Source organism: Oryctolagus cuniculus, chromosome X, assembly GCF_964237555.1.
Source record: "Oryctolagus cuniculus chromosome X, mOryCun1.1, whole genome shotgun sequence".
Taxonomy (NCBI): domain Eukaryota; kingdom Metazoa; phylum Chordata; class Mammalia; order Lagomorpha; family Leporidae; genus Oryctolagus; species Oryctolagus cuniculus.
This window is the reverse complement of record NC_091453.1, coordinates 1,044,953-1,068,234: the sequence shown is the minus strand read 5'-3', so window position 1 is coordinate 1,068,234 and position 23,282 is coordinate 1,044,953. Positions and strand designations below refer to the sequence as shown.

General features: G+C 40.2%; 1 protein-coding gene and 1 pseudogene across 6 annotated transcripts in view; both read right to left on the bottom strand.

Moving 5' to 3' along the window:
- MOSPD2 (motile sperm domain containing 2) overlaps positions 1-23,282 on the bottom strand; it is a 73,954-nt gene that overhangs the window by 40,031 nt on the left and 10,641 nt on the right. For all 6 annotated transcript variants that reach the window (XR_011385660.1, XM_008272359.4, XM_008272358.4 and 3 more), the window contains exons 3-7: positions 11,453-11,608; positions 9,793-9,879; positions 7,405-7,559; positions 4,236-4,296; positions 2,043-2,081 (exon numbers count right to left, since the gene is read on the bottom strand). Coding sequence is in view for 5 of the 6 variants with exons in the window: in XM_008272359.4 (XP_008270581.1) it covers positions 2,043-2,081; positions 4,236-4,296; positions 7,405-7,559; positions 9,793-9,879; positions 11,453-11,608 (498 nt within the window). In the remaining variant the exon portion in view is untranslated. The remainder of the gene's footprint in view (positions 1-2,042; positions 2,082-4,235; positions 4,297-7,404; positions 7,560-9,792; positions 9,880-11,452; positions 11,609-23,282) is intronic.
- Positions 21,942-23,161, bottom strand: LOC127484910 (axin interactor, dorsalization-associated protein pseudogene; annotated as a pseudogene).

Below are 23,282 nucleotides of genomic sequence, written 5' to 3'. Positions count from 1 at the left end.
GCTGAACTTGGTTCTAATACATAACTTGGTGAATTTCTTAAAATTTTCTATAGGATTATGTCATCTGCAAATAGAGACAGTGTTATCTCTTCCTTTCCAGTCTGAGTCTGTTTTGTTTCTTTCTTGCCTAACTGTCCTGGATAGACCATCCAGTATAATGTTGCATAGAAATGGGGAGAGCAGACAGTCGTGTCTTGTTCCTGATCTTAGTGGGGGAAGCATCCATTTTCTCACTGCTAAGTATGATGCTGGCTGTGGGTTTTCAGAGATGTCCATCATCAGGCTGAGCAAGTCCTCTTTTGTGTACCGAAGAATTCCCCTTATCCAAAGAAGTAAGGTCTTCTGCTTCTGGGAGGTGATCTTTATGCCTGATAGGATTGTTTTTGTTTGCCTGGGGACCTTGGGTCACATAGGAAGAATATGATTGAGGGTGGGAGCATGCCATGGCTGAAAAGTCTACCTGGGATTTAGGGTGGGGCTTTGAATCAGAGATCTCACTCAGCCTCTGGAGGGACCACAGACAGATCCACCATGTGGGCAATCAATCATGCCTATGTAATTAAATACATTAAAAGAAACCTGGACACTGAGGCTTGAGTGAAGTTCCCTGGTTGAGAATACTTGATGTGTACTGCCACATATGGATGCTGGTGAAGTAAAATGCTCTGCATCGGGCCCCTCCCTGGACTCGGAGCCACGTTTCATATTCCACGGCTGATTCTAATCTGAATCGTAATCATGGGTATAAAAGCTTTCAGAAAGTTCAAGGAGTGCCTTCAGTTCATGTCAGAGTTGACTGTGGTCTTGTGTTGCTTCAACTCTTTGCTGCTGACTTTGTAGACTGCTTTTATATCATGAAAGGGCACCGGATTTTGTCAAGTGTTTTTTCTCTGTCTATTCAGAGGATCATGTAGTTTCCCCCCACTTTAGTTCTATTAATATGGTGGATTATATTGCTTGATTTTCACAGGTTGAACCAGCTTTGCATTCCTGAGATAAATCTCACTTGGTCATAGTGTATAATGCTTGTTAAATGCTATTGGATCCAGTCTGCTAGTATTTTATTGAGGACTGGTGTGTTTATGTTCCTAAGGGATATGGTCTGTAATTTTCTTTCTCTATGATGCCTGATATTAGGGTTATACTTGCCTCATAAAGAGAGGTGGAAAGTATTTCTTCTTTTTCACTTTTTAGAAGTTTGCAAAGGATTGGTGTTGATTCTTCTTAAATGTTTCACAGAATTTACCAGTGAGGCCTCATGGGCATGGGCTTTTTTTGTGGGAAGTTCTTTCATTACTAGTTCAAGTTCCTTTGTTATCCTTCTACTCTGATTTTTCTTGGGTCAGCTTTGGCAATATGTGTGCTTCTGAGAATTTGTTCATTTCACCTAGGTTATCTAATTTCTTGACATACAGGTAGTCTTAGTATTGGCTTATAATCCTTTCTTATTTCTGCAAGGTCAGTGGTGATGTCCCCTCTTTCAGCCCACATTTTAATAATTTAGTTGTACTTTTGGCATTATTCATCATTTAATCTGTATTTTTCTCTGAATTCCACACAGGGCATGCACCATACAAGCATTGTTATCATAAGATACCTTTTCAATGGCTTTGAAAAATATATATCATGACTGTCAAAAAGGTCATGGGACTGCAGTGACCTAGTGTTAATTTCAGATTTGTCCCACTTTCTTCCTCAATGCCCAAAGCCCATGAGGAAACCCAGCCAAGGCCTGCCTTCTCTGACATACTCTATCTATTGGATAACAGACTGAAGCAGGTGGCTATGGTTTTATCTGAATAGCTGAGTACCTTGAGGCTGTTTTTGAAGAAGCCTGGCGGCTCTCGCTGAGCCTGGGAATGGACTGTTAGCCCAGTATGCTTAGGAACAGCTTTGAAGTGTTCCAGCTCCAGCCTCTTAGGAGTGTACACCAAGTACAATCAAAACATTTTTAAAATCAATTGCAGAAATATGGTTAAGCTGGCAAAGAAAGAAAGGAAGTCAGACATTTTGTTTCAGGAAGACATAAATAAAATACTCACCATTCATTATCCAAGGCATATCAAAGATGACTATTTTTGCTGAAAGAAGAAAAAAAATTCATTGAATGTGACTTAGTACCTCGACAGTACCATCACTTATCCCTGGCCTAGAAAAACTGGTCACCTGAATGTCAGTAGTAAGTGAGGCTGCTGAGTTTTAGTTCAGTGACGTGTGAGTGGTGCAGGAACTGGAGCAACATCTCACCCGAGGGAGAGGCCCACCCAAGAGCATGGCTTGTGGAAAATCAGTAATGCACTCGCGCTGTCCTTTGGCAAACAGCCTGTTCTGTTCACCTACTACTTTTGTTATTTGTAGAAAGGTACAAAAGAAAATAGTGCAGTGGCTAAGTGGAGACTTTGGCTGCAGCATGTCACATCAGTGCTGAAGGCCACTGAACCTTAAAAACACTTCTACGTCTAATCTCTCGTTTCAACTGTAATTTTCCAGATTATATTGTCAAAACGAGTCTCACAGTTACCCATATCCCTTTTAATAAATCCTATGTTTTAAGAAACAAAAATAGTTCTACTTTTCTCAATATTATGAGCTCCAGGAAGCCAATAATTCCAAAGCATACAGAAGTTGTATTTGCACACTGAGTTGGATATATTAAAAAGCTCTATTAACAACTGTGAGAAAGAACCACGAAACCACAAAGGGGATTGTTGCTATCAATTCACTCTTCTATTCAAGCTGAATCAAAATGTAACTTTGTAGGACAAGTAAAGTACAAATGAGGAATAAGGATCTGCTAAGGGGTTCCGTGACGCTTGTGATGCTTAATACGCTAGTCTTCTTCTGGGGAGTGTGAAAAGGTCTGGACTCAAGATTTTAAGATACAATAGCTATATTTCATGACCGATTTGGAAGCACAATCAATTAAAGGTGCCACAAAAGTCAGTGTCTGCAAAAACTACATTATGCAGGCAGACATATATATTATCTCTAGTTTATTGAAATGAATAGCATTCATCTTTATATAATCCATGAATTTATTAATAATTCTCCCCAAAGAATCTTAGATACATTTAATAAAGTAATGATATTCATACTATTCCTGAGTGGCTCTTCACAAATTCCTTTAGATAGTTCAATAAAAAGTAGATATTTTCTTTTGATTTTGTTCCTAAGAGAAACGAGCTAATAAAATGGGGTGGTGATTCCTTAGTGACGGCTAAGTGGCACTACTCTGCAAGATTTAATGATTCATGGCACATGGCAGATACAGCAAGAATTCCTAAGGAACAGAGATCCTAGAGGTTCCAACCTGGACACTGCTGGGCATTCTTTACCGAAAGATATTCATAAATGCTCCTTCGGCACAGATGGAAGTATGGGCTTAGGTGGCACTGCCATCATGCGAAATTTCTATCTGCTCCTTACTCCACTTTAACAGTAACAGGAAAGCAGGCCAAAAGATGATGTGAGGATTTGGTGCTTTCGTGTCCCCTGCATCGTGAGTTCCAGAAGACTCTAATGGTGATTTTCGCCAGGAGTATGCCCAGGAAGATCCATGACTTTCTACTTTCTGATGTCCCTGCTGCTTTTCTTCTGTCTTCACTTCTGTCCTACTGGGCTGAAGTATATTCGACTATTTACGTGGGTTGGCCTCTTGTTTTCCCTAGGGGGAACCTATCATATGAATCCAACAAATAAAAACTGAGTACACTGGAAAAGATTTAGGAGTTTGTCATTCAGGTAATGAATGGAAGAGTCAGAAGTAAAAACAAACTCAGGCGCGCTAGTCAAGGATTCTGTTAATGGCAACTTTTAATAGCAATTCGTGTACTTTGTGTATCAATAGTGCTTATATGGTTACATGCAAAAAGTTCAATATGATAAATATTGTTTTCAATGAATTTATAAAGTGAAAGATTAGTAAAAATAAGATCATCTTGGAAATAAATGTGTATTTTAAGTATGTGTGTGCATTCACGTTTCATAGGAGGTCATATATATAGTTGAGAGTTTAAACTCTTAAAACTCACTGTAAAGGACAACAACTACTTATGAGAATTTTTCCTCCTTACCTATCAGGATATGCACCCATTCATCTAAGAACACATTTAAAAACTCTTCATCAGAAAACAAAGTTTCAGGTATGAAAGTCTATAATAAAATGCTTCACAATTCTCAGATATTGTCTACAATTTCAATATATTATATTTTTTATAAAGGAGTGAGTTACTTACAGAGGTATTTAGGGTAATAAACCTTAAAGCAGTTGATGATAAAGCGTACAAAGTCCATGTCCTAAAATAAAGATTAAATCTTTAAGACTGTCCACATTAGAGAACTTTAAATTGTACATTTCTAAAGGTGACATATTAAATACAAATAATATAATAAGTAAATTCTTTTAAAAATAAGCTGAATATAAATGCCTATATTCCCAAGGATTAAGGCTTTTAGGTCATTAAGCTTTTTATAATCACTGGCCTTATAACTGAGTTAAAGGAATCAGATGCTTCGTGATGCTTTAAAATTATACACATCACCTCAAACTAGTTACATCCTTAAGCTGCTAGGCCAACAGGGCATACAGTGAATCTAAAAGCAATCCTCACAGAGAAATTCTAGAAATCTTTTCAACAGCTACAGAATTATTGAAACAAACATGGAGCATATAACCTATTTGTATATAAATTCTGGCATTGTATTTGCTTTTAAAGTTAATTTTTATACCTTATAACAACTTCAAAAATATATTTTCTGAATTAACAACAGCTACTATGATCACATGGGCCTGCTGTATCTACTTTACTTTCAGTTTCTTTCCTTTTATTTAGGGACCTAGAATCAGTGTTTTAGTTTCTACTCAAGTATTGTTCATTGTCTCCAATTTCTTGGAGACTTTATTAATATAGCTGACTGGCTGGTTCTATGGCTTTGAGCACAACAACAGGAAATTAGGTCACTAGGGGTATTATTCATATTTCATTCCATGTTATTTCATGGCACTGGCTGATTCACTAATTCTAAACAGCCATCTTATAAAGTCTGTTTAAAGCTATATGGAAGGTACAACCAAGTAAACTTAAATGCAGCACAATTACTGAAAGGCCAGTTGTCCTAGAGAGCAGAGTCTAAAGTCATCCCTGATGTGAGTTGCAGCATCTTTAATTGCAGTAAACAGAAAGTAGGTGTCCTTAATTATCTTAAGTATTGATTATGGGATAAATCCTAGTATATAATAAAATCTTTATAGCTAATCATTATATTCACTGTACCTAGAGCTTCATAATTTGTAGGTAAGCAAAGGTCAAAGCAAATGGCTACAAAGAACCAGTTATTCAAGCTGATTCGATAGGACATCACTGCTCTATGTTTATTAATGGGTACTACTCAAAATAGCTCCATGAAACCCTGTGCCCTGCATACTATGAGGATGTTTTTGAGGATATTATTTGTCTTGTAAAATGTCTTTCATAAGAGGACCTCTGAAAAACTTTTATTTCTAGCATAAGTCTTTAGGAACAGATACACTTCTCCTAAGGCACAAGTTTTTCAAGTAAAGATCCTGAATAATTTTAAGTGAGTCCATTTTTTTCACATAGTCAGCAAAAAGCTTTGTCAAATTGGTGGTCCACTTCTATTGATTTCCTTATGTAGTGCTTTGTAATTCTGTATACATCTTTATAAACTGACTTAATCCTTTGTGAATCATGAGAGGGTCATGTATAAAAATAAATTATCCAATGAGATTTGAGTATTGTAAAACATTAATCATGACTGAAATACTTAGTAATGCAAAGAGATCTCATTTACAAATTAAAGATGATGAGATGTAATATGGGGAGCCTGAAACAAATCAGGCAGCTCAAGTCAATTCCCTGCCCTTGTATTTGACAACAGAAAACATCAACCTCTATTTTCATGATTCTGAGTTAATAATTAGGAAACAATCTTACACAAAGAATAACAGAATCATGATTTTTTTTTACAGAATGTTTATTTAGGCAATTTGATTTTGATTATAACATTTTACTCTACTTTAAAACCCACTGACATGGAAACTAGGTTGGAAAAATTCAGGGCAATGTATTAAAAAATAAAAAGATAAATAGAAACATGAAAAAAAATCTGTTGTTTTTCACTGCAAAAAAGTTATGTTAACAGTCCTTTCTAGCCTGTTACTTTGCTTAAGTATAAATGTTCTTTTTCTGGAGTATGTATCACCATATTATAATCATATCTTTTTTTTTCGTTTAAAAATTATTCTCCAATATCATTACAAATACTTTAAAAACACCATTTACACAGGCACGCACACACCATCAGTTAGTGATGGTACATTTACACAGGCACGCACACACCATCAGTTAGTGATGGTACATTTACACAGGCACGCACACACCATCAGTTAGTGCATCATAATTCACCATCTCACGGTGCTGAGCATTTACATTTTTTCCCTAATTCCCACTACTTTAAACAACACTCTGAAAAAACATTTTGGAGCACAATGCCTTTTCTGTACTTGGGATTATTACTTGAGAATAGACTTCCAGAAGTAGCTGCTAGGCAAAGAGCATTACTACAAATATTTTAAGGTTTTAACACGCTTTGCCCAACAGATTTAAAAAAAAAAAATTTCGTTCAATAGTGCCCTGGGTGGGTCTGTGAAGGCCACTTCATGGCTACCAGAATGAGCCACAGTTTAAACCTTGAGAAGCAACAATAAATGTGGCGACTGATCCTCACTGCTGCTGAAGGGTTGCTTGTTACCATGAAGGTCACAAAGGCCCAAAGGCCCAAATGAAAGGCAGGTAGGTTTTATCTATTTTTTCAGCTTGATATAATCAGAAGAAAACTGGTTTTCAAAGATAACCAAAACAAGCAAATAGAAAACCAATCCAAAGAAGGAAGCAAAAATCTCCACCGAAATCACAAAGTGTCGTATATGGAAAACTCACATGAACATCTTGTCACTGGAAACCACGGCAAGAACATGACATCAGAGATATCATACATGCCTGAGCTTCATATGCACTGTTTGCATTCTGTGTGCCAGGCACAGTGGCAGGGACATGGGACATTAGTGATGACTGCCAAGTTCATTGTTTCCATACTCCACAGCGCTCTGCCTAACTCCATGACCTCTCTCTTTTTCCTGAGTTAGCAGACAAGGAATATTTCTAGGAAATACACTGTATCAATGCCAAACACTGAAGCAAATTTAATTCTCTGAAAGCCCTAGTCCACGTCTGGCTTCACTCATAATACAAGAGGGAAAACAATAAATCCCAAATGTCAGTTCATTAGCTCAATTTTATAGCAATATTTGGTTGGCAAGGAAGACAGGAGGAGAGGGAAGAAGCCATTATAAGCAATGATTTTTGAATGAACAAAAATGCTTACTATGCTATTTAGTCCAGTATCTGAGAGGTCAAACATCACGGTTATAGGTTTCCCATTTTCTCTTTTAGCGTAACGTTCCAACCAGAATGCTATGAGCTTCTTTTTGTCCAAAATGGTTTTCTGGTCTTTTATATGATACTTCACTCTGATCCAGACTTAAAGCAGAAAGATAAAAATAAGATCCATGGAATTATAATATTACTCATAATCATATATGAAAGTGTGTGTGTATACACATGTATACCTCTTTTCCCTTGACATGTTTATTCATTTATAATTTATTCTGTTTTTTAGATTAAAGACATCTCTTCCTTCTTTGAAATGAGCAATAGTTATAGTTGGGAAGCCCAAATTACACAGTAGCAGATAAACTATGCTTCTTTCCCTTAGGAAGTAAACAAAGTTCACTTGCAAGTAAGGGGAAAAAGAAAATGCAAGAGAACAAACAAACCTAAAAGTGCTCCTCATTGTGCTTAACTAAAAATCAAGCCACTGGTTCTGTACAGCACCTCGGAGTACAGCACCGGAGTAGACACCCAGGGGCAGGGCAGGCATAGGCAGGTGCCATGACTGTGGGGAGGCAGGGGGAGGGCATGGCAAATTGCTCAGGTGATGGAGTGAAGACATGAAGTGAAGAGTGGTGAGAGAAGCTAAATGCAGACACAGGGGCTGGGGCTGAAGGACGCTGAAGAAAATGCTAGGGTGTTCTGCTTGTCTGTCCTGGGCAACAGCACAGAGTGAAGAGTGGGAGGGCACAGGAGGAAAGCCAGCTGTCTATGACCTGGGAAGAGACTGTGGTGAGGGTGCAGACGTTGAATGTCCCTCATCAGAAATGCCTGGGACCAGAAATGCTTTAGATTTTGGACTTTTTTTAGATTTGGGAATATCTGCATACACATAATGAATTTCATAGACAGCTTATACACATGGCCTGAAGGTAATTTATATAGTATTTTTAGCATACCTGCATTCTGACCATGATGTGTGAACATGAAGTCAGGTGTACAGATTTGGGATTTTAGATTTTTCTGATTAGGATGCTTACCCTGTAGTGGTTAGTGGCTGAACTGAGGAAGCAGCTGGCAACACTGGAATGGGGTCTGATTAAAGCCATATAAGGGGGCTGGCACTGTGGCACAGTAGGTTAAAGCCCTGCTCTGCAGTGCCAGCATCCCATATGGGCACCGGTTCAAGTCCTGGCTGCTTCACTTCCGATCTAGCTCCCTGTTAATGAGCCTGGGAAAGCAGTGGAGGATGGCTAAAGCCCTTGGGTCCCTGCACCCATGTAGGAGACCCAGAGGAAGCTCCTAGCTTCTAGCTTTGGATCAGCTCAGCTCTGGCTGTTGTGGCCATTTGGGGCGTGAACCAGCCGATGGAAGATCTCTCTCCCTACCTCTCTTTTTAACTCGTTCAAATAACTAAAATAAATCTTCAAAAAAAAAAAAGCTATATCAGAGGAAGAGCCAGTGAGTGGGCCTGAGTTGGGACTACAGAAAGAGAGCAAATGGTGGGATGCGGACATTAGTTGGGTGTTGTACTGAAGGTGGCTGACAAATGGTGAGGTGGTACCAGTCGGTAGGTAGCTGGGTAAGTGCACGAGGCCTGGGGATGGTGTGGGGTCATCACTCTGTTGGAAGAGGTAGCTAGAGCTATCAGGGGCTTGGAATCATTCAAGGAGATTGTATCAGTTGGAAAACAAAAGAGGCCAACAAAGGAATGAAGCCTGGGAAACACACATTCTTTAAATGGGCAAAGAACAAAAATGAGAAAAAAAGATTAAGACGAGGAGGCAGCAATATGAGGACAATGCCAAGAGAATATTATTAAAATGCAATACAGGCCACATGCCACGCAGAAGGCAAGCAAGGCGAGTGCAGGACGTCTGTTCAGCAGGAGTGTGGATATGCTTGCCAAGGCCCACCCTCGGTACAAACCAAGCTGAGTTTGCAGCACATGGGAGACAAACACGAGGGAGTCAGCTGAACAGAGATGTCTGTTACTGCTCCCCCCGTTACTGTGCACAGTTCAGAAACAGCTAAGGGGAGCAGATTACAGGAGGCTTGAAAGGAAAAAGCCCACGGAGCAACCTTTAGTGACTGTCCAAGAGATTCTCTATAGAAATACTGAGTTGAATTATAATATTACAATCAGATTAGAAAGATAATGACTGAATTCAATTATCTTGGCCGTGTTACAGGATGCAGCATTCGCTTTTTCTGCCTACTTTATTATAAATACTTGACAACACACCATGAAGATGGCTCTAACCCCAATTGCAAGAGACTCAAATGTTTGCCCATATAGAAAAGTTCCGCGGACTATTCAGTTGAAATAGACACCTTCCTCTCAAAGTCTTGAAAAGCAAGCACATAAATTCGATATACTTACACAATTTGTTACCTTCTTTGTCATAGCCATGGAGATAAATACCACCAATTTCCAGTAACCATCTGGGAATGGAGGATTCAGTAAGATCTATAAGGTGATAAAACTTTGATCACAGACTATAATTTAGGGACCCCAAATTAAAACTCACAATGTAAAGGTAGTACTATGTAGTAGTTCTGGTATTTAAAAAGATATACCCTGTTTACATTTCTGGAAAGAATCTCTGGCAATAATAAATGCGGTTTCCTACTAAGGAAGCAAACTACATAATGACACCAAGGTGAGAGAGAGAGAGAAACTCCATTTCCCTTGACATGTCAGCCATTAATCATATGGACACAGTTCTACACTCTGTTATTCATGTAATGGATCTGAACAAATATTACCACTATGAGACAACTTCAAGAGAACATGCCAGTCAATATCCAAACTATAACCTCAGATTTAGTGAAAACAAATCACTTTAGTTTCTGAAACCAAATGGTATTTTTCTATATAGTTTGCTATCCAGTAGACTCTCATACAGTTTTTAACCTGGGGACAGGTGGAAAAAATACTTGACAAAAAAATGCAAGAAGAACAAAGGGCCTGTCCAGGCTCTGGTGGGGCCTAGGACCAATACAGCAAAGCAGTGAATTCCAAGGCTTTTGTTTCATTTACCAGGGATTCTCTAAGAACTTTCAAAGATGTTATCTTTCTCCACTATTTATTACATCTCTGCTGTCTGCCACCAGAAACTTGCAATTCTATGTAGGAAAACAAGTATTATTGGGTTTAAAAGTTTTCTCTGTACTTAAGTGATTTAAAAATACCAGATTGACATGCCTTTGTCTCGTAAGTTCGTCACTGTCAGTGGAAATTACCTATGGTGTTGTTTGCAATCCCATGTTTCCTTAGGTACTGCCCTACTCGTGGATTTCTTCTAGAAGTATCAAGAATGAGGAGACTATCTGCTCTAGAATTGTTTGTTGACTGTTTTGTATTAAGTCTTAAGACTCAGTTACTCCAACAGTTTGTCATCTCCAAGGCCAGGGAACCTTCCTTTATACCTAACGGAAGTCAGTAGTTAAACCAGTTTCTTGTTACATTCTTAGCTGGAGATAGACACCAGGTAACAAACTCCTCCGTGAAGAGTTCTTCAGACACTTGAAGACCATTGTAAAACTCCAAGATTAAAAACTCCCATTTGGGGGGAAAATTTCAAACTAGTAGTAGACCTAGAAATTAAGGGAGAAGTCTGTCACAGGCACCTTTGGGGACAGGCTGGCTTTTCTGGGACCCTCGATTCATTCAGCAAATCACTATGGAACATCTATCGGGACAAAGGACAAAAGACAGACAAAGACACCGGCACATAAGAAAACAGCATCTCCTTATTTCTGGTGTAGTAGTGAAGATGTTGTCTTGTTATGGTGTAATGGCACTGAACGAAACACAGAGCAGGACGCTCTGCTGAGAGGGAAGGATCTGAGTGTGATTCTACTCCCTGCTGATCTCGTTCCCTTAAGAATGTTCCCACTTATAAGACTTATCCATAAGCTATTCCTTTGAAGTATTATTGGTGTCTATGAATCTATACAAACACACAAGCAGGTAAGTAGAAAACAATGCCCTTCAGGGCATTTAATGTAACCTGTCAAGGTTACATTAAACCACTTACCGTTGACACAGATTTCCTTCCTCCATTGAAAACTCTCATCAAGCATCTTCAGTGTTTCCTCTACAACATTATGTCTCCAAGACAAGTAGCTTTCAACCCAGTTATCATCTTGCTGTAGCCTTTCAACATCACGTGGGTCATATTTATCTGACTTTTCTAGGGAAAAAGCAGTTATAAATATCCAAGTCAGATAGATTGTGCAGTGAAAAATAACAAAAACTAATGCTAACAAAGAAAAGACCAGGAAGAGAGCTTAGCTATTGGAGGACAGACACAGGGATGTCACTCAGAAGAAAATGCAATGTAAAGGATTGATGTAATTTATTTTTTTTAAGATTTTATTTATTTATTTGAGAGGTAGAGTTACAGAGAAAGGGAAAAACAGAGAGAAAGGTCTTCCATCTGCTGGTTCTCTCTTCAAATGGCTGCAACAGCTGGAACTGGGCTGATCCGAAGCCAGGAGCCAGGAGCTTCTTCTGGGTCTCCCACGCGGGTGCAGGGCCCAAGCACTTGGGCCATCTCCCACTGCTTTCCCAGGCCACAGCAGAGAGCTGGATTGGAAGTGGAGCAGCTGGGACATGAACTGGTACCCATAAGGGATGCCTGCACTGCAGGCAGAGGCTTAACCTTCTATGCCACAGCACCAACCCAGTATATTGGTAGAATTTCTAAATGTGAGAATAAAGTTATCTAAAGGTTGTAGGTTTATTTTAAGTAAGATACTGTAGATGTAAAAATATTAGACCACAGTAAAATTATTTGGCACAATCCACTCTAAAACTATAAACCAACATCTGGGAAGATCAATGATGCTATGTAAACTTGAATTCTTAATCTAGTCAATGGAAAATGAAGGAATTTTATATATATATAAGTAACTAAAATTATACCTAATAAACATGTTTGACAAGTGTCATTAAAATATAAACTAAATATAAAATGGAAAGCCAACCACCTTTGTAACTTATGTCAGACTCTGCAGCCAACATTTCCAGTAATTTATTGGAACAAACAATAACAATGATTTTTCAGCATCCAATCAAGCACATGCTATATTGCTACTAACCTCTACACCACACAGCCTTCTTTCTGTAGTGTTCTCACTACTCTTCTGTAGCTGAACTCTGCACATCCAAATCCAAATTCTATGGTTTTGCAAGACTCCTTCCAAATCCTTCCGCTTCCATAAAATTTTCCATGTCCAGATACAGTGACTTCCTTTCTGTGGACAGCTATGGGACTTACACTAAGCTTTGCTCCAGGCTCTTACCACTCTTTTATCTTGAAGTAGAGTTACTGGCATGCATGCCACGGTTCCCAAGAGACAACAAATAGAGTCTATATATCCTAAGAATACCCCAAATCAAAGGACAGCAGTGGCAACAAAGAGGACTTCAGTAAACATTTGCAACGGAATTCATCCTTTCTCATTTTTTTTCCCTCAGTTAGCCATACCCTCTCAAGGATCCAAGCAAAACACTTGGGAAAATTCCCTGGCGCCTTCATTTCCTTTTCTTTTGTGTGTCATTAGTTGCCAAGTTTTATAGATTCTATCTCCTCTCCTTCTGCACTGCCTTGTTTCAGGTCCTCAGAGATAATAGCTGAAAGGGCAGGGAAGTATCAAGTGCACTCAGGGAACTATCTTCCTTAAGTCTCAATTTCGTTATCTTTAAGCTGTTTTATACACTTACAGTGCTGTGTGAAGATCAGATGAAAAAGTATATATGAAAGCACTTAGAAATTTAAAGCACAATAAAATATAAGACGAGACCATAAATCATGCCTTTGTAGTGTTACCCTGGATATGGCTTTTAATATGTAGGCTCTATTTTTCTAAACTATATCATGAATGGTTCTGTAGAAGGTAAAGCTTAGAAGAATGTGTGTTTTTTTTTGCTCTGCTATTTGAAAATTCATCAGTATTCAAAGCATAATTTTTAAATTGTAAATGGCACCTACAAGCATGAATTAGACACATAAAAGCTCTCATTGTTTGCTATTGAGATGGCCCCCTGGAGAATCACTATCCAGGTGGGGCACTGGACCAACAAGGTGTTTGCCCTGAAACTACAGACTGACTTCATCCATTTTCAAGAACATTTCTGCGAAGCACCAGCGTTCGCAAAAAGCAGTTTATTTACCATTCTTTCACATAAAAATGGTGGTCTATGAAAAGGGACTAATTCAGTTAGCAACTCAAACATTCTTAGCATGCTGAAGTGTGTCATGTGTACTTCCTCACTTTGTCACACATGACATTACAAGGACATGTACTCGGCTGGCGCCGTGGCTCACTTGGTTAATCCTCCGCCTGTGGCGCTGGCATCCCATATGGGCACTGGGTTCTAGTCTCGGTTGTTCCTCTTCCAGTCCTGCTCTCTGCTGTGGCCCGGGAGGGCAGTGGAGGATGGCCTAAGTGCTTGGGCCCCTGAACCCATGTGGGAGACCAGGAGGAAGCACCTGGCTCCTGGCTTCGGATCAGCACAGCACCGGCCGTGGCAGCCATTTGGGGGGTGAACCAACGGAAGGAAGACCTTTCTCTCTGTCTCTCTCTCTCATTGTCTATAACTCTACCTGTCAAATAATTTTTTTAAAAAAGGACATGTACTCAAAGGTCAAGGGTTAATACAACTGTCTACTTCACTAGAGATTTATTAAAATAAAATTGGCTTTTTTGTTGTTTACTGAGAATGCTAACAGTGAAGACCTTGAACTGGGCCATGGAGCCAGCAGCTTTACCCACAGTGCTTCCAGGGAGTCAGTGCAAATGTCAACATAGTGAAAAAGGTAAATGGTATTTAGAATTATTTGACCTTACAGGCTTCTGAAAGTGTCCTGAGCACTCCCTAGGGTCCCTAGACTACACTCTGAATACCATTTACTTGAAACAATATTTGGCAAGTAGTTAAAAACTCAGTAAATATGAGCCATGAGAAGAATAAAACATTATTGTTGTTATCATTACTACTACCATTGCTAGTACTACCACTAGGGATAGTATAAATAAGACAGTGTTCTATTAATAAGAGATTTAAAGCCCACTTGTCTTTGATAGTTTTCAGGGATGCAGATCTTTGAAATCACAAATTTCCATTTATATTAAAGTGATAAATTATTATAAATAGATGCATATTTGCATATGAAGTGCTGGTTGTTAAACATTTAATCCTAGAAAAACAAATGGAATCAGAGGGGGAAAAAGAAAAGAGAAGGGGAAGATTGGAAAGGTGTTAGGTGAGAGAGGCAGGAGAAAAGTGGAGGCAAGATGGACAGAGGACCAGGAGGCTGAGGCAACAGGGGAAGGAGGATAGACAGAATGAGACAGAGAGATGAGGAAAGGCAGGCAGAGAAGAGAGAAAATAAACTGAGCATTCAAGGTAAGAAAAACAGGACCTGGGACCACAAGGCCAAGGATGATAATTAACTGTGCTTATGACAACATAATTTGCTACTTCCAAACACAGCTCTCGGAAAACAGTTCTCAGATGATTTTGAGTTTCCCGAAAACCAGTCCTTTGGTAAATCCAGACGTGCTGTGGTTTGAATGTGTGCCTCTAAAATTCCGGGGATGTCAGTGTGATAGTATTAAGAGGTGGGGCCTCTTATAGCTGACTACACTATAAGAGCTGCTCCTTTAGTAATAATATGAAAACCCTTATAAAAGAGCTTCGCATGCTAGCTAACTTGTCCTTCCACCTCTGCCACGTAAGGACACAGCAAGAAGATAATCACCACATACCATTTTTTTGGTGGGGAGGGGGGAAGGGGACACCAAAATAAACTTATTTTTGAGTTTCATTTTCCCATGAACTTTCTGAAGTACCCTTGTATAATGAGACTGCGCATGTCACTCTGGGTCTTGTTTTCTTCTCTGTCCAATGGAAATAAGGACTACCTGTGCAGAGTCTTGAGATCAAGAACACTGCAAATTACAATCACTACACAAATGACTTTCTATAAATATTAGAATGTTAACCATGAGGGGCCAGCATTGTGGTGCGGCAGCTTAATTTTCTGTCTTGACCCCAGCAACCCAGACATTCCGTATGAGTCCTGGCTGCTCCACCTCCGATCCAGCTCCCTGCTAATGTGCTTGGGAAATCAATGGGAAGTGGTCCAAGTGCTTGGGGCCTTGCCACCCACGTGGAAGACCCAGATAAAGTTCTTAGCTTTGTTCAGCATGCCCCAGCCCTGGCTATTGTGGCCATTTGTGGAGTGAATCAGTGGATGGGACATCTCTCTCTGTAACTCTGTGTTTCAAACATGAATGGAAGACTATATTCTAACTTACCTATTAAGTAAATTAAGTAGTTAAGAGAATCTTGAAAGTACGCTACGGTTGAAAACACAAAAGTATTCTGATAACGAGAACCAGAGAACATTTATTAACTGGGGAATCATAATGTCTCAAAGCTGCAAACACCGCTCCAGATCATTATCGTGGTGTAAAACAACTTAGGATTTCTCATTTCTCCACGACTCTGAACATGAACCCACTGCAAAGTCCTGGTATGGCCTTGGAAGAGCATTTGTATTGGACAAACTACTTCATTACTTGGCCTGTGCAAATGTTAATAAGGGAAGGGATGAGGCCAAAGTAACAAAATATTCCCTCAAGAGCATGCTCTGCTCATTGGTCACAACCTCCCCTGAATCTCTGCTTTCCTGTGAAGCTACCTGTGAGACTGACACGTGAGGAATCTTGTATGAGGGGATGAAGCCAGGGGCCCACAGCAGCAATTTCAGAGTCACCACAAGGCATCGCGGAGACCCCAGTCCTGGAGTGTCTCATTCTGGATGGGATCCAAGACTCGGCATTTGTAACCAGTTTCTATGTGATGCTGGTACTGCTACTCTAGGGACTATCACTTGAGAATCAGTGGAATACTTCAGGGGTTAGAAAACTTTTTCTGTAGAGGGCCACATGGTAGACATCTGAGTATCTTAGCCCTTGAGGGCCTGGTGCGTCCTCTGTTGCTGATTCTTTGTGTGTGCATGCATGTGCGCCTGAAACAACCCTTTACAAGTATCAAACACGTTTTCAGCTCTAGGGCCACACACAAATAACACTGTTGATCTCTGCTCTGTGGGATAGAGGGGAGTGTTTCGTGCTTCAGCAGCTATCCTTCAAGAGCTAGATTGCTTAGCAGACTTGAGCAAGAACAGCTAAGCTTTCAATACCATTCTGCAGGCCTGCATTGGTCACTGGCCAGTTATGCAGAGTAAGTCAAGAACCTCAGTCGTCCATTCTGGACTCTGCCACCTGACTGGGTCATGGGCACACTACCCACAATCTTTTGCTTGGCTCTTCTTGGTCAAACGGAAGATTTTGAGGCCAGTTTCATCAAAAGACATATGCTAATAGTGTTCTTGAGAAAGTAGTAATCATTTTGAGCAAACAGCTCAATGGCAAGGCCCTATAAGACGTGGAGGGGGGTGCATAAGGAGAAGTGGGACCACTGTCTCCTCCACTAAGCTCCATGAGGTCAGGGACTTTGAAACTTCACCTTCCTCTGCACAATACCTCCCCTAACCCCACACACCCACACACCCATACACACACACTCTACCTAGACACAGTACGTGCACACTAAATCTCTGTTACTGAATGATTAACCCCGTATGAGTCTGTCTCTCAGTAGACCTGGAGTTTCCTGAGGGCCCAGAACTTCCATCATGGATTGTTTGTATTTTTCCTCTCATTATGAAAAGTTAAAAATATACAGAGCAGAGGGCCGGCGCTGCGGCTCACTAGGCTAATCCTCCGCCTTGCGGCGCCGGCACACCGGGGGGTTCTAGTCCCGGTCGGGGCGCCAGATTCTGTCCCGGTTGCCCCTCTTCCAGGCCAGCTCTCTGCTGTGGCCAGGGAGTGCAGTGGAGGATGGCCCAAGTGCTTGGGCCCTGCACCCCATGGGAGACCAGGAGAAGCACCTGGCTCCTGGCTCCTGCCATCGGATCAGCGCGGTGCGCCGGCCGTGGCAGCCATTGGAGGGTGAACCAACGGCAAAGGAAGACCTTTCTCTCTGTCTCTCTCTCTCACTGTCCACTCTGCCTGTCAAAAAAAAATATATATATATAAAGACAAGAGTTTTATAGATCAAGCTGAAGTTTCTCTTCATCCTCCCATAACAGTCTTGGATCATAAGATTATTAGGCACTTTAGGGATTTCTGTGTTGCCCGTATTAGCCTATGACAAGACATGTTTTCCTGTCACATTGGTAACTAAGTTATCTGATACAGATTTATAGGAACAGCAGTAAAGATCATTGTCTTTTTCCTGACTTTGAGAATTACTCTAAAATTTCACAATGAGGATATTTACTTCAGGCTTTTCGGAAGATAGCTTTAAAGATTTTGTAATTTCCATTGTATTATCCTCTTTAACCTATGGGTTATTTAGCAGAAGAATTACAAATATTGCCAGAAAGTTGTTAATCCATGGGTTATTTAGAGGTGTGTTATTTTAGTTCCCAAACATTTGATTTTTTACATTAGTTTTATATCTATTTATTGTGACTTGTAATATAGTTGTTAAATGGTGTGAGAAGATGCCGTACGATCTAGTTTCTTTGAAATTTTCTTAGACTTCCTTTATGAGTTATTATGTGGTCAGTGCTTGCAAAAGCTCCAAAAGTACAAATACATATTGTCTACATGTTGGGTAGGAAAGTCTCCCCCCCCCCCACCATCATGTTTGCTCATTGTGGTTTTAACATCCTCCCAAATCTTAAGGATTTCTTGCATGCTTGTTCTGTGTATTTTTGAAAGAGGCCTGCTGTTAAAATTATTTAACATGTTTGTGGATTTCTTGAGCTTCCTTTCTAACTCTGGGAGCTACTGCTTTAGGTATTTAAGTCTATATTGTTAGGTAGTTTTTTTATGTTATTAGTTCTTAATTACTATACCTATTAAGGGTTCCTTTTTTGGCCTAAATAATATTTTGTCTAATGAAAGTACTGCCAACACAGGATTACTTTTGGTTAATATTGTTTTGTATACCTATTTCCAACCTTTCTATCTTAATTTATTTCAGAGTAGTCTCCTGTAGGCTACATGCCATTATGATTTCTAAAATCTATTCTGACAGTTAATAATGTATAAATCTGTGTATATTTGTAGTCACTACTGGTAAAACTGGGATTATTTTTGTTGTCTTCCTCTGTGTTTTCTAATTCTTTCTTTTTTCTTTCTTTCTTGCTTCTTGGTATTAGAGATTGCTTTTTCATCATTTCTCATTTCTCTACTAGTTGGGAAATTAAACATTTTATTTTTATCAATTGGTTATCTTTATTTTAAATTTTCACATTTCAAACAACAAAATCGTGGGGGCCAGTGTCATGGTGCTGTGGGTTAGACTGCTGCTTGCAAGGCCGGCATCCTATATGTGATGTCCTGGCCAGTTTGAGTTCTGCTTCTCTGTTTTTTTGATCCAGCTGCCTGCTAATGTGCCTGAGAGGCATCAGATGATGGCCCAAATACCTCGGTCCGTGCCACCCACATGGGAGACCTAGATGAAGCTCAGAACTCTTGGCTTTGGCCTGGACCAGCCCTGGCCCTTGCAGCCCTTTGGGAAGTGGGTCAGCAGATGGAAGATCTGTTTCTATCTGCCTGTCCAGCCCCCAGCTCCCCCACACCCACTGCCCTACATTTCAAATAAATTAACAAAGAAATTTTATTTTTTATTTTTTTATTTGACAGGTAGAATTAGACAGTGAGAGAGAGAGACAGAGAAAGGTCTTCCTTCCGTTGGTTCACCCCTCAAATGACTGCTACAGCCGGCACTGCGCTGATCCAAAGCCAGGAGCCAGGTGCTTCCTCCTGGTCTCCCAATGCGGGTGCAGGGCCCAAGCACTTGGGCCATCCTCCACTGCCTTCCCAGGCCACAGCAGAGAGCTGGACTGGAAGAGGAGCAACCGGGTCTAGAACCCAGTGCCCATATGGGATACTGGCGCCATAGGCAGAGGATTAACCAAGTGAGCCACGGTGCCAGCCCCAACAAATAAATTAAAAAAAAAAAAAACAATAAAATCTAAAAAGTAATGTCTATTTTCACTCTGGACAAGTACATGTAATATTTTCCTTTCACTTCCTCCATTCTTATTTACTACTATCAACATTTATTTTTCTCTTTATTAATTTGCTCACCTGTTTCTTTGCTCTTCATTGCTTCCTGTGTCCCTCTTCTTCCTTCTGCATTCTATTTGGTATAGGCTTTTCCCTAAATCAGCAAGGGACTGCCAACTGAAACACTTTAACCTTTACTTTTAATATATATTGTAAGTGGGCTGTTACTTCCCTGAGCGCTTTCAGAATACCACTTCATTGTTGCTTGGCATCACTATTACACGAGAAACCAAGTATTAGTATCATTTTTGGTCCTTTGTGGACACTCTGCAATTTCTCTCTGTTTGCAAGGCTTTCTCTTTGTCCTTCATGTTTTCATGATATATTTATGAGATTCATTTCTTTTTCCTTATCATGCTCAGATTGTTATGCTTCTTTAATTTTATGATTTGACGCGTTTTCTCAGTTTTGCCACGTTTTAATAGTAGGATTTTTAAGGGATGATTATTTTAGGTCTCATCAGCAACATCAAACAGTACTGAGTGCTCCGCAGGCTACAGAGCGCTGCCAAGCACCTAGGGAAGTGTGTGTGACATGCAGGAAACATGGTTCTTGCTCCTTGAAGAGCTTACAGTTTGGGGATTTGACAAAAGGAATTCCTTAAGGCAACTTCTTCATCCTCTAGCCCTACTTTGGACTGAATTACTTGAGAATCTGGAAATTAATCCAATCAAGATGAGAGACAAGACTAAATTTGGTTGAGAATTCTTTCTGGCTCATATAGTTTTTATTAATATCCAATTAATAAACAGAACTGACCTAACGGACAACTGAAAGTAAAGACTAGCTCTTGAAGTGCAAAGGCTAAAACACCTTAATTGTGATTACTTATTTCAAAAAGCAAACATATTGGCATGACTAGGGTTATTACACTAGTTTAAAAATAGGCCAAGTACTGAAATTGCATTCCCTTATGCATTGTTCATTAAAATAGTGAATATTAAAAAACACGGGTTCTACATCTAACCCACCGAGAGCCCATCACAAATTTTAATGTTCTGTGTATCAAATATCTACCTCATGTGTACTATGAAAATTTTATTTGTGCCCCATTAAGTCAAAAGTAATGTAAATAGAAGCTGGCGCCGCGGCTCACTAGGCTAATCCTCCGCCTTGCAGCGCCGGCACACCGGGTTCTAGTCCCGGTCGGGGCGCCGGATTCTGTCCCGGTTGCTCCTCTTCCAGGCCAGCTCTCTGCTGTGGCCAGGGAGTGCAGTGGAGGATGGCCCAGGTGCTTGGGCCCTGCACCCCATGGGAGACCAGGAGAAGCACCTGGCTCTTGCCATCGGATCAGCGTGGTGTGCCGGCCGCAGTGCGCCAGCCGCGGTGGCCATTGGAGGGTGAACCAACGGCAAAAGGAAGACCTTTCTCTCTGTCTCTCTCTCTCTCTCACTGTCCACTCTGCCTGCCAAAAAATAAAAAAAAAATAAAAAAAAAAAGTAATGTAAATAGTCAAATTATAATAAGCTAATGACCTGCATATTCCCATATGGATGAATTCCAATATATCTAAGTAGGAAATAAATGGCAATCCTATCTACCTATGTTAAAAAAATAGAATATCTTTCCATATTTTGCATACTCATCACTATAAGAAGAGCTGTGCAGGTTTTAAGGTTTCACAATCAGTTGTCAGAAAAATAGTAGCTGTTCCCGCAATATCTTGTTAGCATCTGACTCAACTATTTTTAGATTACATGATTTGGAAGACATTGTGAACCATCTAAAAATCTGTAATTCTGAGATGGTTCCAATGTTAACCCTAGAATCATTATCAGAAAGAATAACAACATGATACAGAAGAACAGCTAATCAACATGATTAAAAGTATGCTCACTTTCAGAAAAATAATCTGGTCATCTGGAAAAACGCACATCTACAGCCTGGGGAACACTCCCACACGGGATTCTGATCTGGCCAAGGCACACTATTTCTAAGCAAGAAAATGATCAGATCAGGGTGAATGTAGGCAACCCCAAAGGAGCAGCCTATCTTTTCCAGACACACCTTCTTAGGCAGCATAACTGGTCCATTTTCTCTTAAAGTATCTGATACTATTCTACCCACCTCAACCCAAAGTTTGAAGTTAACTCAAACCAAAAGAGCATACTGGAGCAAAAGTGAACAGATATGTATGTAAACTCTAGCACATTCTTATTGCTGTATTAAGTTTGAAGATGAGCAAATCTACCCACAGCAGTATTTTTCCAGGAAGCAGGGTAGGAGTAGTGCTAACTTAGAAAACAACTATGAATTGCACAATAGAAAAGTAAAAATATGTTTTAAAATCTACAATAAACCTGTATCCAAAGGAGTCTTTTACATCAATGATGTGCTAGACTCTGAATTCTGTGGTACAGCTTGCAATGGACTCCCTCTGGCCTGCTGGCACAAGTACAGCTTGCTTTCTGCCTTCTGATGGGTGAATATGCTACACAGAGCTGTGATGGTTTCTAACAAGTGGCAAAATTCACAGAAGTTCCAGGTTATTCATGTCAGGATTGTTCCTTGTGCAAAGTTTGATATGGACGAAGATAAAGTGGTTTCTTGGTTAATAATTGCAATTTCTTTCTTTTAAAGTCAGTGGGTTTCTTGTATAGCTCTATTACAATTGGCCCAGGCTTAATTTCATCCATATCCATGAAAGCAAAACACTTGGTGCTGGTAAACCATTTTTTAGGCTTGCATTGTTTGAATTCAAAGAAGACAGCTGCACCTTTGGTTAATTTTTCAACATGCTTCTGGAGCTCAACGTCCACATTAAAGTGAACATATGTATCTTCTGTTTGTGAAGCCACGGGAGTATGCTGCACAGGAGTTAACTCCATGCCATTCGGATCCTTCACACTAACTCTAACACAGGGATCGATGCACTGCCCAGCATCTTTCAGACCTCTCTTCTCAATTCTGAGTGTGGGTAATGTCATTCCTGGGTCTGAGTGTGGGTAATGTCATTCCTGGGTCTGAGGGCAACCTCGGGAATACGGTACCAGGAACTCTGGCAGGAGAAGAATCAGGAGACCCTGTTCCAGCACCACCCTCTTCTTCAAATTCCAAACTCTCGTCTTTACCAAGTGCTGAAATTCTTCTTAATGCGACAGGCTGAACATCAAACGGGAACTCTTTACTATATGTAAGAATATTCTTTAGGATCGGTTCTAGCTTCTTCAGGGCCTCCAGTTTAAATTCTTCTTGGGACTGTGTGGACTGTAAAGCTGCACTTCGCAATTCCAAGCATGTTGCAATTTTGCCTATGGTTTTATTTGGTTCTTTAGTAAATTTGAAATTATTGTGTGGAGCTTGGGCTTCTTTGTGTAGATGTCTTGCTAACATCTGATACTCATCTATCACCTCCAGCAGCTGGCCCCAAGAGTCGAAGTCACCGCCTCTCCTAAAACCAGTGCCCCAGTGCTGCAGCAGACTCGGGGTCACCTCTGACATGGCTGGGAGCCAGCCCTAGAAAGGCCTGGCTTTAGGTGCCATCCTCCCCTTGGCCTGGCCCTGACATTAACAGGGCCAGGAGGAACCATTACCACCACCACCGCCACCCAAGCCCATTTGCGCAATTTGATGCTTTTTTATAAACTCTGGGTAACTGTCAACTATTATCTCCTTTAGTAATATGGTCTCTGTTTTTCCCTCCTGGAAGTTGTATTAAATGTATATGGGGTTTCTCATGTCTTTTACTTTCTATTATATATATTT